This window comes from Garra rufa, chromosome 15 (genome assembly GCF_049309525.1).
Source record: "Garra rufa chromosome 15, GarRuf1.0, whole genome shotgun sequence".
Lineage (NCBI taxonomy): Eukaryota > Metazoa > Chordata > Actinopteri > Cypriniformes > Cyprinidae > Garra > Garra rufa.
This window is the reverse complement of record NC_133375.1, coordinates 13210328-13226172: the sequence shown is the minus strand read 5'-3', so window position 1 is coordinate 13226172 and position 15845 is coordinate 13210328. Positions and strand designations below refer to the sequence as shown.

General features: G+C 41.1%; 1 protein-coding gene across 1 annotated transcript in view; it reads left to right on the top strand.

The window, feature by feature from the left end:
- The window catches only part of gfra2a (GDNF family receptor alpha 2a), a 115073-nt gene that overhangs the window by 38946 nt on the left and 60282 nt on the right, over window positions 1–15845 (top strand). Inside the window, exon 3 of the mRNA XM_073819804.1 lies at window positions 5672–5758. Coding sequence (XP_073675905.1) covers window positions 5672–5758 — 87 coding nt within the window. The remainder of the gene's footprint in view (window positions 1–5671; window positions 5759–15845) is intronic.

Genomic DNA, 15845 nt, shown 5'->3' with positions numbered 1-15845 from the left:
GGTCATTGTAGTGCTGAAATGTCCACTGGTGCCCAAGGTCAAGTTTCTCTACAGACTGCATGAAGTTGTTGTTGAGAATTTTGATGTATTGCTCCTTTTTCATGCTGCCGTTTACTGTGATTAGGTTCCTTGGTCCACCGGCTGAAAAAACACCCCCAAAACATTAGGTTCCCACCACCATATTTGACAGTTGGGATGGTGTTCTTAGGGTTGAAGGCTTCTCCTTTTTTATGCCAAATGAAGGCTGCATCATTGTGGCCAAACAATTCAATTTTTGTTTAATCTGACCATAAAACAGAAGACCAGAAGTCTTCTTCTTTGTCCAGATGAGCATTTGCAAAGGCCAAGCATGCTTTTGTGTGCCTTATCTAGAGAAGTGGTGTCCTCCTTGGTCTGTGTCCGTGGAACCCAGTGGTGTGCAGTGTCCGTTGGACTGTCTGCCTTAAGATGTTGCCACCAGCAGAGCCCAGATTCATCAGGATGGCCTTGGTGGTGATTCTTGGATACTTTTTTACATCACTCACTATCCTCCTGGCCAGCACAGGTGTCACTTTTGGCTTCTGACCATGTCCTCTGAGATTTTTCACAGTGCGGAACGTCTTGAATTTTTTTCAATAATACTTTGCACTGTTGCCACTGGAACTTCAAAACATTTAGATATGGTCTTATAGCCCTTTCTTGACTTGTGAGCAGCCACAATGCGCAGCCGCAGGGAGCTCCTTTGTCTTAGCCATGACTGTCCACAAACCAAAAGCAGAGAGCTTCTGTTTTTCACCTGTTGAGTTGATTAAAACAGCTGTTCCCAATGAATCATGGCAATTAGGATGCTTTAGAACAGCTTGGACTATTTGGAATGGTATAGAACTTTGTATTTTCCCATAGACTGTGACAGTTTGCAAAGAGAATGAATAATTTTGGACATGCCACTTTTTGTTCAAATGTAAATAAAAGCTGAGCATTTTTTTTTTTCCCATAATGATGCCTCTTGTACATCATCTTATTATCTTTTGGGAGAAGCCATTTCAACTTGCTGGTTGAATAAAAGTAACTTTAAGTCAGAATTTGTCAGGGGTATGAATAATTTTAGGTTTGACTGTAGTTAACAGGCAGAAGATTTGAAAATATAAGGATTCCTTAAGGTGGTACAGAGTCGACTCTTTCTTTTGAGAGACAATGTCTTTATTTATCATGCATAACAACTTTGCAGACTGTTTACATTGAAGGATAGCAAACTGAAAAAAAAAACCATATGACCTGCTCTTTAAAACGATTATAATGCTGTACAGAGTAAGTGCTTTTTGCATATGTGTGGTTTTAGTTGTGCCTATATTTTTTTTTCCGTAAATTTCAAATCAAAAATTATTCATATGTACATTTCATGCACAAATTTGTGCGTATGCATGCTTTGTGAATGAGACTCAATTTCTACTTAATAGAAAAACATTTGAAAATAGGCCAAAGATGGATAAGACTAGTTGTAGAATGATGTGGAAATGATAAGATATTGTTAAGCAAGAAAACTTGTCTGCTTGAGAAGCCTGTGCTATATTTGCCCCAATCGCTCTCTTATGTTCACTCCTTGTAAAATTCAGTGCAGTGTTGAAGAAGAAATCCAAATCTGTAGTGGAATGCATGTTAAAACCCCTGCCAAGATTGCCCGTGTGCAGCTGTGGAAGCCGAGAGCAGTTTGGCATTTCTCACCTGACGCTACAGTGAGACGCAGAGTGTTCTCTAGTAGAAAACCATCAGACAACGTTTGCCTGTTCAGCTGTCACCTCGGCACTCCTGAGTTGGGCTTAGTGACAAAAAGAGACAGACACATAACAGAGACAAAGAGACAGAACACAAGAAAGAGCGAGAGGGCGAAAGACACAAGGGGAAAAACAGAGACAGACTCCCTGTGGACTCAGGTAATAGGCTGTCTCTCCAAATGACCATCAGAGTTCACTTCACATTGCGATGATTGCAGGTGAAGGATCGGCGAAGGGAGAGCGAGTGAAAGATGGAGCTCTTATTCAGATTGAAATGTCACTCGGGAAAGGACATATGCTAATTCTTATGTTCCGTGCATTTAGTAAGTGCTATTTAAAACAGCTTCACACTGTGCTTTGTGTTGTCAAGTTCAAACATAACTATTCAGTCACAACAAAGAGGAAAAAATAAGAGTCCCAAAGGAATAGCTGATCGCTCGGAGGTTGCTTCGTCACAGCTCTGGATATATAATGGAGTTCTCATGTTCCACTGGAGTATCAACTTCTCAGATGCTTCTCGTAAGATTACTTAGGGGGAATAGAAATAGACACAAATGAGACCACTGTTGACATGCAGTAAGAGTAATGAGATTTAAAATGAATGTGGAAAGCATAGCTCATACAATTTAAATTTTGAGTTCATGCTAAGTCATGGTAATGTTAAGAAATTCTAGACATGTGTGAAATATTATTTTTGGTTTTCAGGAGAAACATCTGAGAAAGCAGATGTTCTCAGTTTGTTCTCCATTTATTTTTACTGTCTAAAAAAAATACAGTTGAGATATTAAAGATATGTTTTTTGTGATTTTTCTTTCCTGTGGGATGTTGCTTACGTTTGTGGATTTCTGGAGTGTTAAAATCATTATTAGCGTACCTCACACAGATCATAAAAGGTCATCAGTCATCCACATCAATGCTCTGCTGACTTTTTATGACTTTTCATGACCTTTCATGTCTATTATAATTTGGCTAAAAGTAACTAATTTCTCATCTCCAGACAGTTTTTAAATAATGCCACGACAGACCTACTGTATATGGCCTTGATCTATGAACGTCTTTTTATCTGGATATATTAGTTACATAGCTAGTAATGTATTAAAATATTTGATGTACTAATGTTTTAATAATTATTAATATGTGTGCACAAAATAATGATTAAATCAGTCATTATATTCCAAACGATCTTGACATGTGTTTTATATTTGTCATTGACCCTTTAATATTTGACATTTTCAGTTCTTTAAATTAATAACTGGAATGTCAAATCTGAGTAGGTTTCAAATCCTTTTCAAATGACTTTAAATGTATAATTAACTCATTTTGCTTTTTGACTTAACTGTACCAGACATTTTATACTGTGATCTGTTCATTTTAGTTAGGATAATTCATACCATGCTATCTGTCTCTCTAACTGCAGAGTGAGTTCTTGACACTCGGTCAGCAGGTGGAGTGATGCTTAATACGCACTGTTCCATGTTACTGATCTAATGTGAGTTAGGGACTGTCTGAAGACATATGCCATCTTGCATCACATCTCTACATGTGCACACGTCCACACATGGCCCATCCACATCAGAGACCGCTGTGTGACAGTGGAGCTCACGCTATGATAAAATGAGACTGACACAGCTTAAATACTCCAATGATCCGCATTCCCCAACAGAAAAGAGGACCCGAGTGCCCCCCGCTAGTATGCAGGTGTGTGAATCACATGGAATGATTGTGAATTTTAAATTCTGGATTAAAGCTCCCGAGAGAGACAGTCAGAAGGGAGTCGCGCAGGCAGAGGCTGGCTAATTTTTAATTTTGACAAGCACAAGCTTCACACACACTCAAGGCTGAGGGGTTTCTCCGTCTCAGTTCAAGTGTCACAAAGTTTGCTTTGACAATTCGTATTCACAGAACTTCCAGTAAAACAGAAAAGTTTGACTGCACTGGGTTCAATTTAATATGCAAGTTTTTGAGACGTTCTTTTGAGATGAATGGCCACTCAAGAGTCATTTGATGGCATACAACAGCCATTGATATCCCTTTTACATACTTTCCTCTACAGATGTATTAGTCAACTTTGTGAAAAAATGTGTGCTTAATGGGATTGAATGTACACTATAATATATTTTGATTTAATTGCAATTAACATGCAATTAAGCAGTGTATCTGTCAAATTCATTTCACATTAAGTATTTTGTTTTAAAGTACAGTGCCTTGCGAAAGTAGTCATTTTTTTCATGTTAAACTGTTATAAATTACCTTTTTTCCACATCAGTCTAAACTCCATACACCATAATGACAAAACAAGAACAGAATTGTCACAAATTTGTAAATGTATTAAAACAAAATCTGAAATAAGTTAATTGCATAAGTATTCATACCCTTAACTCAGTACTTAGCTAAAGAATTTTTTGCAAATTCCAAGTGTGTTTTCATGTGTCTTCACTGAGGAGAGAATTGAGTCTTGCCACACTGCCATAAAACCCAGATCGGTAAAGTGTTGCAGTGATGTTTGTCCTTCTGTAGATTTCTCCTATCTCCACATATGATCATTGAGCTCAACTAGAATGATGATCAGGTTTTGGTGACCAGTCTAACCAAAGCCCTTCTCCATTGATTGCTCAGTTTGGTGTGGAGGCCAGCTCTACAATGAGTCCTGGTTGTTTCAAACTTCTTCCATTAAGGGTAATGGACACTACATGCTTCTGTGAACCTTAAATGCAGCAGAATTTTTCTGACCTCTTCCCCAGATGTGTGGCTTGACGCAAATCTGTCTCTGACCCCTGCAGGTAGTTTTTTGACCTCAGGTCTTGGTTTTTGCTCTGATATGTATTTCAAAGTCAAAGTGTAGTAACATCTACAAGCAGTATGAATGCTCCTGAGCTAAATTTCAACTGTCCCAGATGTATAATGTATACTTATGCAATGGAATAATTTTATCCATAACTTTAATCAAGTTATTTATTTTTAATAAATTTGAAAAGATGTTAAAACCCTATTTTTTGCTTTGTCATTATGGTGTATAGAGGGTAGATTGATGTGGAGGAAAATGGATTTTAAAGCAGTTTAACATAAGGCAGCATCATAAAAAACATGAAAAAAGGAAGGGGTATGAAAATTTTGCAAGGCACTATATATTATTTAAAGTACTCTTTTTAAAAGTGCTAAAGTGTTCTTGATTTTCTCAAGGGAAGTTTAGCTATGTTTAAAACAGCATAAAACAACACTACTTGTATTACTTTCACAGTTTGCAGCATGTATTGTGCGTAGTATGCATATTTTCTGCATGGAATACATATATGGGTCCTATTTCACATACTTTTGCATTATTGTACAGTGACAAGGCATAGTAGCTGCATGATGTATTTTTTCAAAGGGGTGAAAAAAGTGTGAAATGTCAGACACTCAGTGGTAGCAGCTTTTCCTAAGTAGTGTAGCTAAATATGCTAAAGCTAACCTAGCCACATGAGCTGTTTAAAACATTTTTTACCTCCAGATGAAAAACAAAACAAAACAAAAACATAAGTTCTCCATTTGGTATGACATTTTTTTTTTTAAATTCATGAACTCTAAGTATGTATATGTAACCCACAATGCAATGCAGTGCAAAGCACTCGTCTTGACCTTCCATTTCTGTAAGCAATAATAGCTGAGATTTTTAACATCGCTTTTTGGTTCATTATTTTGTATGACAGCATTTTAAACACAATCACTGCACTAAACAAACAACATAATAAGGTCATGTGATAACTATGTAGCATACAAATACCATGTAGCATTTAAAATGTTTATTATTGCATAATGTGTACTGTTTTACACACTCTTTGTCAAAAAGAGGTTAAATGTCAGAGGTTATGTAGTGGATATGTACAATGCTAAACATTATTTTTAATAATCTAATTATGATGTTGTTGCTGTTTTTTTTTTAGGTGAGGACTTTTATGAGCCATCTCCTTACGAACCCATGACACCTCACCGACATTCAGATGCATTTCGCCTGGCGTCAATCATCTCAGGTAAACATCAATATTTTCATTACGATTTATTTTTGTATTATGTATACATTCTTGAAATGCACTGCACTGTTCGATGTTGATATCGGCTCCTTTTTCAGTGCCATCTCTTATATGAAACTCAGAAAATTCAGCACTAAATGAATTATTATTCTGTTCCAACACAGTTGAAGTTTCTTTTACCTGAATTTTTGCTTTTAGCACATTCCAAACAATGTACAAGGAGAAATGAAGATAAATTAGTATTATTTTCCTTTCTACCTAAAAGAAACAAGAACAAGTGATTATTTCAGTGAAATAAAAAAACCCTCTAGGCATTTGTCACCTTGGCATGAGTTAAGTTTAATGCTTAATTCACTGACAGGAGTCATTACAGACAGTAGAGGACAAAAATATTGCCTCCAATCTATTATCACAGCCTCACAGAGCCTGGAACAACAAAAATAACTAATTTTTATTCAGACTTGGGGGGAAAAAAATAGCCAGTGAATGACAAAACTCATGCGCACTACAGAAAATAGTGGATTCAACAGGGTTGTCAGATCCATCTTCTTGCCAATTTGTTGCATAATACCATTTTTGTGTCTTGAAAGGCCTGCTGTGAGTAGCAGCTGAGGTTTGGAGTTTGCATATTTTCCTTCTTTCTTTATACGAAATAAAAACATCGCAGCTGGGGAACATGGACACACAAACAGCCTCCATTAGCTGATGGTGTAAACATTAGGTGATCGTGTAATTCCACTAAGAGGTGAGTTAAGTAGCGTTCAATGTCTTTGTTGCATAATTGTAGGCATTGTAATGGTTATCACATCTGAGTTGATTAAATATGACAGCATAAAAGGGGGAAATGAGTTTTGGATCAATTGGAGACTGATTTGAAGGGATAGTTCACCCAAAAGTGAACATTCTATTATCGTTTACTCACCGTCATGCTTTTCCAAACCATTTTTGGATTAACTATTTCTTCAAATCAAGACAGTGATCTAAAGGCAGTGGTTTCTCTGTAAGGAAACCTTTAAAATCCTTTTTGGAAAAAAGGTGGCCTGAGATACGTCTCATTGCATTTCGCTCACAGCCCTCACAGATTGAGAAGGCACCTTTTGATTTGATGTGACAGACCAAGTCATTATTACAGACCGGCTGTGTCTGTTCATTTACTACAGAGGGTGAGAGGAACAAGTGGACCGCAGCACGAACACTGACATATTGAGGGTAAAGCTGGCGGACCCGCTCAGGCCGCATCCGCTCCCTGGCGGGAATCTCTCCCGGTCTGGAAGTGGAACAGCCCTGTGTGCCATATTTAGGATCGGGCAGCATTAATTGTGATCCCTTTGTGGTTCAGCTGCGGTGATACACAACCCTGGATTCATATAACACTGGAAGTGCCATTGTTAATGATGTTATAGAGATAGGCTGGGCTGGTTGGCTGGTTTGAGCTGGAAGTAGCTGGTTTTAGCTGGCCTCCCAGCCAGGCCAGGCTGGTCAGGTTGGTTTTATCTGGTGGTCTCCCATCCTGACCAGCTAAGACCAGCCTGACCCGCCTGGCCAGGCTGAAAAAGTGGCCAAAACCCCTCTAAAACCAGCCTGCTTACCAGCTATGACCAGCTAAAACCAGCCAACCAGCCTAGGCTGGGTTTATTTGTTTTGTTTTTTTTAGCAGGGAAGTCAAGATTTTACACACTGGTTTGTTAAAAGTGTAGGTCACCCAAAAATGAAAATTCTGTCATTAATTACTTACCCTCATGTCGGTCCAAGCCTGTAAGACCTTCATTAATCTTCAGAACACAAATAAACAGCAACCGACATGTTCAAGGCCCAGAAAGGTAGTAAGAACATTGTTAAAAAAGTCCATGTGACATCAGTGGTTCAACCATAATCAGGGTTTGTACAAGGTTCTTAAAGTGCTTGAAGTACTTAAATTTGACTTTTTGAAATGTAAAGTCTGCAAAACCCTTGAAAATAACAATATTACTGAAGAGGTACTTCTAAAGTGCTTGTGTCAATGCAATAAGTGTTTAATTTTGTCAATAGCGGCACATCTTTCTACGCAAAATTCATGTAATTCAAAAAACATCGTACCTTTTTAGCGAAATTCAGTTAATGACAGAAAACAATTAAGCTAAGCAAGTAGTAGTACTGACAGTGTTGTGTAAACACGGCTATAGATGCAAAAAGAGTAGACGAACCAAATCAATTGAGTCATTTACGTTGGAACCCTTCTGGTTGACTCAAACTTCATTTTTTAATTTTAACAACACTTGTAACAATTAAAAAAAAAAAAAAAAAAACGTAGTGATGGGTGAAATGGAGCTTCTGAATCAGTTAAACCATTGTGTTGCAAAATGATTCACCATTTCAAAGCACTCTAAATGGATCGTGTATCACAAATCATTTGTTCCAGATCTTAAGTTTTATATCACGTATCATGAATCATTTGATTTAGATCGGAACTTTGCACATTGCAAATCATTTGATTAGATTGGGACTTCAGAGCCTGTATTTCAAATCATTTGATTCAGATTAGGACTTCAGAGCGCATATTACAAAATCATTTGATTCAGATTGGGACTTCGGAGCGCGAATTGCAAATCATTTGATTTAGATAAAAAAAAGGGTCTGTGAATCATTTCGCAAATTGAATGAATCAAGTCAAATGATTCACGATACGTAATTTGAAGTCCTGTCTGAATCATCTGTTTTTTTTCTTAAACAGTAGAAAAGGCAGTTCAGTTATAAAAACAAAACAAAGAAAAAAGATAGTATACACAAATACAAATGCCTTAAGAAAATTACATGGTTTTACTATAGTACAACTGTAGTATACTTTGTAAAAATTACCTTTGTAATGCTTCACTTTATTTTTTGCCTTTTTTATGAAATTATTTTTATTTGTCTGTTTCTCTTTTTTTAGAATTTAAAATAGAAGATGTTTGATAAGTGAGATCTCTGATTGAAGTCCTTGAAAATTAAAAAGTAGTGTTTGAAAAGTCCTTGAAAGTCCTGGAATTTCATTTTACATTATTTGTACGAAATCTGGTAATGTTATGAAGCTACAAGAATACACATCGAGAATAAGACTGACACAGAAGAGAAGACATTGTTGAATAAAGTCATTATTATTTTTTTCTTTATTCTCGAAGCTTCATAAAATGAAGGTTGAACCACTGATGTCACATGGCCTATTTTATCAATGTCTTTACTACCTTTCTGGGCCTTAAACATCTATCCAAGGTAAGAAAGCTCTTGGATTTTATCAAAAAATATCTTAATTTGTGTTCTGAAGATGAACGAAGGTCTTACAGGTTTGGAACGACATGAAAGTGAGTAATTAATGACAACATTTTAATTTTTGGGTGAACAATTTTTTCTTTTACCTTATTTTTTATTTATTTAGGAAAAATGGGCTTCCATAAAAACCTGCATAATGAATTTTCACCAAACGATTTAGATAAAAAGCCGTATGTACCATCATGCTGTGAGTTACACATGATTGTTGTGTTGAATATTCCAGTAAACATTCCTCTCACAAGGGTCAGTAGTTCAGTATCTCAGAGCATCTCTTCACATTGTGGTTCTTACTCTGTGTTCAATTTGATAGATATCTGGCCAGGGTGAAAAATATTTGTCTGCCTGAAATATGACACAGCCTTTTATGACATGACATAAGACTCTCTTCATGGGTCATTTCAGGTGGCGATGAAGACTCTATTAACAGGAGAATCTTCTTTCCTGCTTGTTCACTTTCTTTTTCATTTCTTTTGACAAATCCCTCAAGCCTGGCAAGCAGAAACACTTTCCAACAGAATCAGCCACTAGAAAAAGAAAAGCAGATAAATAGAAGAATAGAAAAAAGTAGAATATAAATTAGACATACCCTTTCAGGCACAGTGGTCTGTAAGAATTTTTTTTTTTTTTTTTTATCTTCCAATATGCTTTAGAGTTTAAAATGGGAATATCTTCATTTTGTGAAATTGTGTGCACACAGTCTATCTGAGCTTCTGGAAAAAAACAAATCTAAACTAGTTCAACTACACTCTTAAAAAATAAAGGTGCTTTAAAAACGTTCTTCACAGCGATGCCATAGAAGAACCATTTTTGGTTCCACAAAGAACCATCTCTTTCTTACCTTTTTATAATCTGAAGAACCTTCTTTTGCCACAAAGAACCTTTTGTAAACAAGAAAGGTTTTTTCAGATGTTAAAGGTTCTTCATGGAACCATTTAAACAAAAACAAAAAAAGGTTCCTCTATGGGATCATGAAGCACCAGAGTGTATTTCTGAAAGTGTTATTGATGGAAACAGGTTACACATCAGAATTCAGACTTCATTCGGCCACTTTGACTTTTTTAAATGTTTTTTTTTTTTTTTTCTCGACTTCTGCCTAGGTTTCTCGTCTATGGTTTCCATGGCTTTGGCCTCTTCGACTTTTTATTTATTTTTTTTATTTTTTTATTTTTTATTTTTTTTCTTGGCTTCTGCCTAGGTTTATCGTTTATGGTTTCTATGGCTTCGGCCTCTTCGACTTTTTTTTCACGGCTTCTGCCTAGGTTTCTCATCTATAGTTTCTATGGCTTCGGCCTCTTCGACTTTTTTAAATTTATTTATTTAATTTTTTTTCTCTGCTTCTGCCTAGGTTTCTCGTCTATGGTTTCTATGGCTTTGGCCTCTTCGATTTGTTTTATTTTTTTATTTTTTATTTTTTATTGCCTTCTGCCTAGGTTTCTCGTCTATTGTTTCTATGGCTTCGGCCTCTTCGACTTTTTTTTTTCACGGCTTCTGCCTAGGTTTCTCATCTATGGTTTCTATGGCTTCGGCCCCTGCAACTTTTTAAAATTTATTGATTAAATTTTTTTATTTATTTTATTTTTTTCTCTGCTTCTGCCTAGGTTTCTCGTCTATGGTTTCAAAGGCTTCGGCCTCTTCTACTTTTTTTTATTATTTATTAAATGATTAAGGTGGTTTTGCATAACAACCACTGTGGATATACAGAAAATAACAAACCATTTGTGAAAATGGTGATTCTGAAGCATTCTGTCTTTGATCCAAATTAGCATTTTTATAGTATACATAGTCAAACAATTCTGATCTCTATGCCACATCTGAAAGATATTTCAGTCAGTGCACAAAATACAGCAAAAGTGGTGCTTTGCACTAAAAAAAACTGCCTCAAAAATGTCTGCATAATCAAATCCAACATAGATTTTATTTTGGTGGTTTGCTACCCATTCAACCCCATCAAATCAAAAGACTGAAAGAAATTCAGTGACTGTGTCTGAAAGGGTAGTTGCAAAATAGCAGAAAAGAGATTATGGTGGCATGAGACCATAATCTCTGCAGGTTTAGAATAACACAGTCGTGCAGTTTTATTGTACTGATAGTGGCTTCTAGATTTACACTAGCTCATGATCAAATCTTCTGCTGCCAATAAAACAGCGCTCTGACTGACAGTTTGAACGATGGCGGTCTCTTTCATAACCATTCTTTGTGTTTAGTATCTCTGTGTAGTTTTTATTCGCTGCTCTGTGCTATAATGGAGGTCCACTCTTATAGTCACTGCCAACCATTACAGTGAAGGTAATAATAGTGTGAGTAATAAAAGCAAGACTTTATGAGCGTTCAGCTTATATTCAGAACATGCTGTGTGTACATGCACACATATACACACCCATACATGTGTACAAAGGGAATTGGGGCAATGCATGATTGAAACTGACTATTTTATGACAATACACTTTATGTATAATTGAAAATTTAAAAAGAAATGCAAATATTCCTGTTACCCCTTCAGTCGAATCACTTCGACGTTACATTGGGATCTCGCCTGAGAGACCGATCATCTCTGAGCCTTATTAAAAAAGGCCAAATTGGCGAGTGGACATGCGCATCACTCAAACAGACTTTCGCTTTCAGAGCCGGTATGCTCAAGCCTTTTGACGTCGTCAAGAAAGACTTCACGTTCCTGCTGCTGCTGTTCTTCTCTGCTGGCGTGCGCCGATCGAATAAGAGACAAATTTTACTGAAAGAGTGAATTTCTCGGCGCCGCCAGCGGGGTCCCGCGGGCGGCCGTTTTCACGGCCACAAAAAGCCTCCTGCTCTCCAGCGAGCAAGCCCCATTGAGTGCCGACGGTACCCACATTTTCTCAAAAAGAGCAAATTTCTCACCTCTGGCTTCGGCCTTGAGTTTCCTTCCTGAGCAGCACTTACACTCCTCGGAACCAGACTCGCGGCCGGCCTTCGCCAGCGCGGGATCCAGGGAAGAAGGTAAGCACTGCTTAGCGCAGTTAGACACTTCTCCAGGATGTTCATCCTTCTGGGTTTTGTCTCCTTCCCTGTCTCCCCCTAGGCTGCCCCACCACGGTCACGTCGGTCAACGTTCCCTTGATACCACTACGCTGGTTGATACGGACGGTACGGCCCGGCTCCAGGCGTCCGCCCAGACTCAGAGGTACCCCTTACATTCTTATTCGGGCAGGCGTGCCTCTGTTCTCCTGCGGAGGTCGCGTTCCTACTGGCGAAGGACGCGATCCAGCCTGTCCCTCCCCCGGGATGAGGTCAGGATCTGTCAGTCCCGACTTCACGTGTCCAGCTAGAGTGGTGGGTTAATATCCGCCCTGGATGGAGCTCTGTCCCGATCCCTTCTCAGGCTGTCGGCACACATGCTCACGATGAAGTACATACAAGTATGTTTCCGTCTCCAGGGCTGGGTTGCAGCCATCTGCCTGAAGGGCACCCGTTGTTGCGTCTCGATTGCTCCCGACGCACACCCCTTCTGCGGTCTGCTCCGGGGCTCTAGCGCTTCAGCGCGAGGTGCTTCCATTTGGCCAGTCTCCCCTCCTTCCTGCCTTCTTTAGGCCACGGGAGCTCCCCTGTCCCCTCTTCGGCAGACAGGAGTTCGCATCTTCAACCGTCTCTTCGACTGGTGCTTTACCAGCCCACTCGTGAGTTCCGTTGTGCGAATACAGGGACCGGGTGCTTCGGCACCCCCGCCATCTGGTCCTTCAGGCCAACTGAGGGAATCCTTTTCCCCGGTCGGGAGCCCGACTCGGTCCACAAGACGGCCCGCCTTGCACCAAGAGCGCGCAGTCAGTGCTGTAGTCCCTGAGCAAATCAGGCACAATACAGCGGTCCCTCTTAAATCAGAGGCTCCTGGGGCACATGACAGCTCTAGCCGCTTGCCGCTAAGCTTGTTTCATGTGAGACCGCTAAGCACGACCGAGTCCCATGATGGGCATGGCATCTCGGCTCACTCCGGACTGGTGTTTTCCCGCAGTATTGCCGACAAGTCAGCCCGTGGCTTACCACGGGTTGGGTTGCCATGTACGACAGAGGCTTACAGCTCCTCCCCATCTGCTCCCATGGAGTCCAACGTGGCAGATTTTGCTACTTGCCATTCACTTGAAGCAGGGAAACTCAACCGTGCAGCCTGACAGCTCCCACGGCAGTCCACCCACCTGCAGAATGGCGACTCCACCCCGTGACGCAGCTAGTTTGGAGTATATCGGTAGGCCAGCCACATCCGCTCGTCTTCCGATTCCTCCCATTGCCAGCTGCCTCTTTTCAGAGTAACACTGGCACACAGCTGACCTCCGGGGCCCAAGTACGCCCTTCCCCAGCGAGCCTCCTTGCACAGACACTGTGCAAGTCCAGGGAGGACGAGGAGTAAGTCTGTAGGTTGCGCTACAAGGATGGCCCACCCGGACTTAGGTCTTAGTAACCATTCCCTCGCGGCAGTCCCTCCCTGTAAGGGCACGGTTGACACCATAGACCTCTCCGGCCTTCCACAGGCCGTGATACAAACTATCACTCCCTTGACACAGGCAGGCTTACGCACTGAGATGAGGTCTATTTGCTGGCATTCCTCTCGCTGAGAGGCGCAGAGATACACGATTGCAGTAGTGCTTCCTTTCCTGCAGGAGAGTTGGAGCGCAGGCTGTCCCCTCGACTCTCGGAATATATGCCGCCGCTTAGCCGCATATCACATGCAGTAGATGGAGCAAAGTAGGTAAGCACCCACTGGTTGTGAGGTCCCTCAGAGGTGCCCAGATCGCACCTCATACCCTCTTGGGACCCCACCGTCGCCCTTCAGGGCCGCGGGGCGCTCCTTTTGAGCCACTGGCCTCAGTCGAGCTAGAATTCCTGTCATTAAGACAGCGTTCCTGACTGCCCTGGCTTTCATCAAGAGGGTAGGAGACCTACAACCTTTCTCTGTCAGCGAAGCGTGTCTAGAAATCGGGCCCGGCGACTCTCACGTTACAACCTGAGACCCCGGCCCGGTCATTGTGTCCAAGGTTCCCCACCACGCCTTTCCGCGATCAGGTGGCGAACCTGCAAGCTCTGCCCTGGAGGAGACAGACCCGGCCTTGCGATGTTGTGTCTATAAATATGTGAAAATGAAATCACTCGGCACTTCAGGCGCACCTAGCAGCTTTCTGCTTCGGGGTTCAGCAGAAAGGGAATGCTGTCCCCAAACTGAGGTTGGCTAAATGGGTGGTAGATGCCTTCTCCCTGTTATACTCAGGGACAGCCATGATCCTTGGCTCATGGCACCTCACTAGCAGATGTGAAATTCGAGAGCTGCGGGCTGGGCGACACCCTTCCTTCGCTTGGTTCTACAACCTTGCGTAGAGGCCGTTCTCCCGTGTCCTAACATAAGGACTCACAGGTGAGCGGGAAGACCGGCTGGTGTCGGCTTGCTGCGCCATTCCCACATGGATCCGTGCGCTATTTCCCAGAATGTTCCCTCTGGCGAACCCTGGGTCCTCCTGCCCCGCAGTCAGGGCTAGGCGCGGAGTAGTCCTGCACTGTGATCCTGCTTGGGTCTCCTTCGCCCCGCAGGTTGTGGCTATACTTTTCATTATTCCAGCGGAAGATACCGCTGTTTCCCTAAAAAAAAACCTAAAACCTTTATGGATATATTGAATTATTCTCATTTCCACATGTAAAAATTTCATGTGCTCCGCCCCCCCAACCCATGCTTCAGTACAACTGGCATCCCTGGAAAGGCCCCTTACTGGGCCTCAGGGCGTTGGGAAGGTTACGTTACAATGACCGCCTGCGGACACGTCTGGGAAGACCTGCCGGCACGTGGCGTTGTGCGTAACGCGGCGTCAGGGTCGTGGCCTTTTCCATGAGTCTAAGTTCCCAATGTAACGTCGAAGTGATTCGACTGAAGGGGTAACGTCTAGGTTACGAAGGTAACCCACGTTCCCCGAAGGTGGGAACGGAGACGTTACATTTCCCTGCCACGTCCCTGGCGTCGCGCTGACGCCGGCTTGATCGGCTCTTCAGCGAAAACCTGTTTGAGTGATGCGCGCAGCCATCTTATATACCCGTATGTACGGGGGAGTGGCCGGCGTGCACGTCCACTCGCCAATTTTCTATTGGCCTTTTTTAATAAGGCTCAGAGATGATCGGTCTCTCAGGCGAGATCCCAATGTAACGTCTCCGTTCCCTCCTTCGGGGAACGTGGGTTACCTTCGTAACCTAGACGTTTGTTGTTGAGATTAGGTAATTGTTAAATACACCTTATAATATTCGGGATTCACTTTGCTCATATTGCCCCAAGCCTTTTTTCTATTCTAAGTTTAGCATTAGAAATGATTGGTTGTATTTGCCAGGCTAAGTCCTTAGAGGAGATGAAGCGATAGCTACATGCAGTGATGCTCTGAGACAGCATGCAGAGCCAATGATAGCACTCACAGTTCCTCACACCTGGCAGTGAAAGCTTTCTAGAGATTTCTGGCTGAAATTAGCAAAGACTGCTGAAAAGGCTATATGTTCAGTTCCTGTGGCTCAAACATACCTTGTATGCCAGTGGTGTGCAGTGATGTTCTGAAATGAGGAGGTCCAAAGTCCTCAAAGTTTTTTTTTTTAAACCAAGTGTAAATTAATGTCCCAGTCAATACTGTAATCAGTATTCAATATTCTATTTATTAAAGCCAAGTATCTCATCAAGTTAGTGTTTTTAAGCATTTTACATTTATTTGTGAATTTATGTTCAGTTATTGTTTTTAATAGTCATCAGTCATCAAAGCTGAGTAAATATTGGTCACAGACAAGCTGATTACTTACTAAAAACTCGTACAGAACA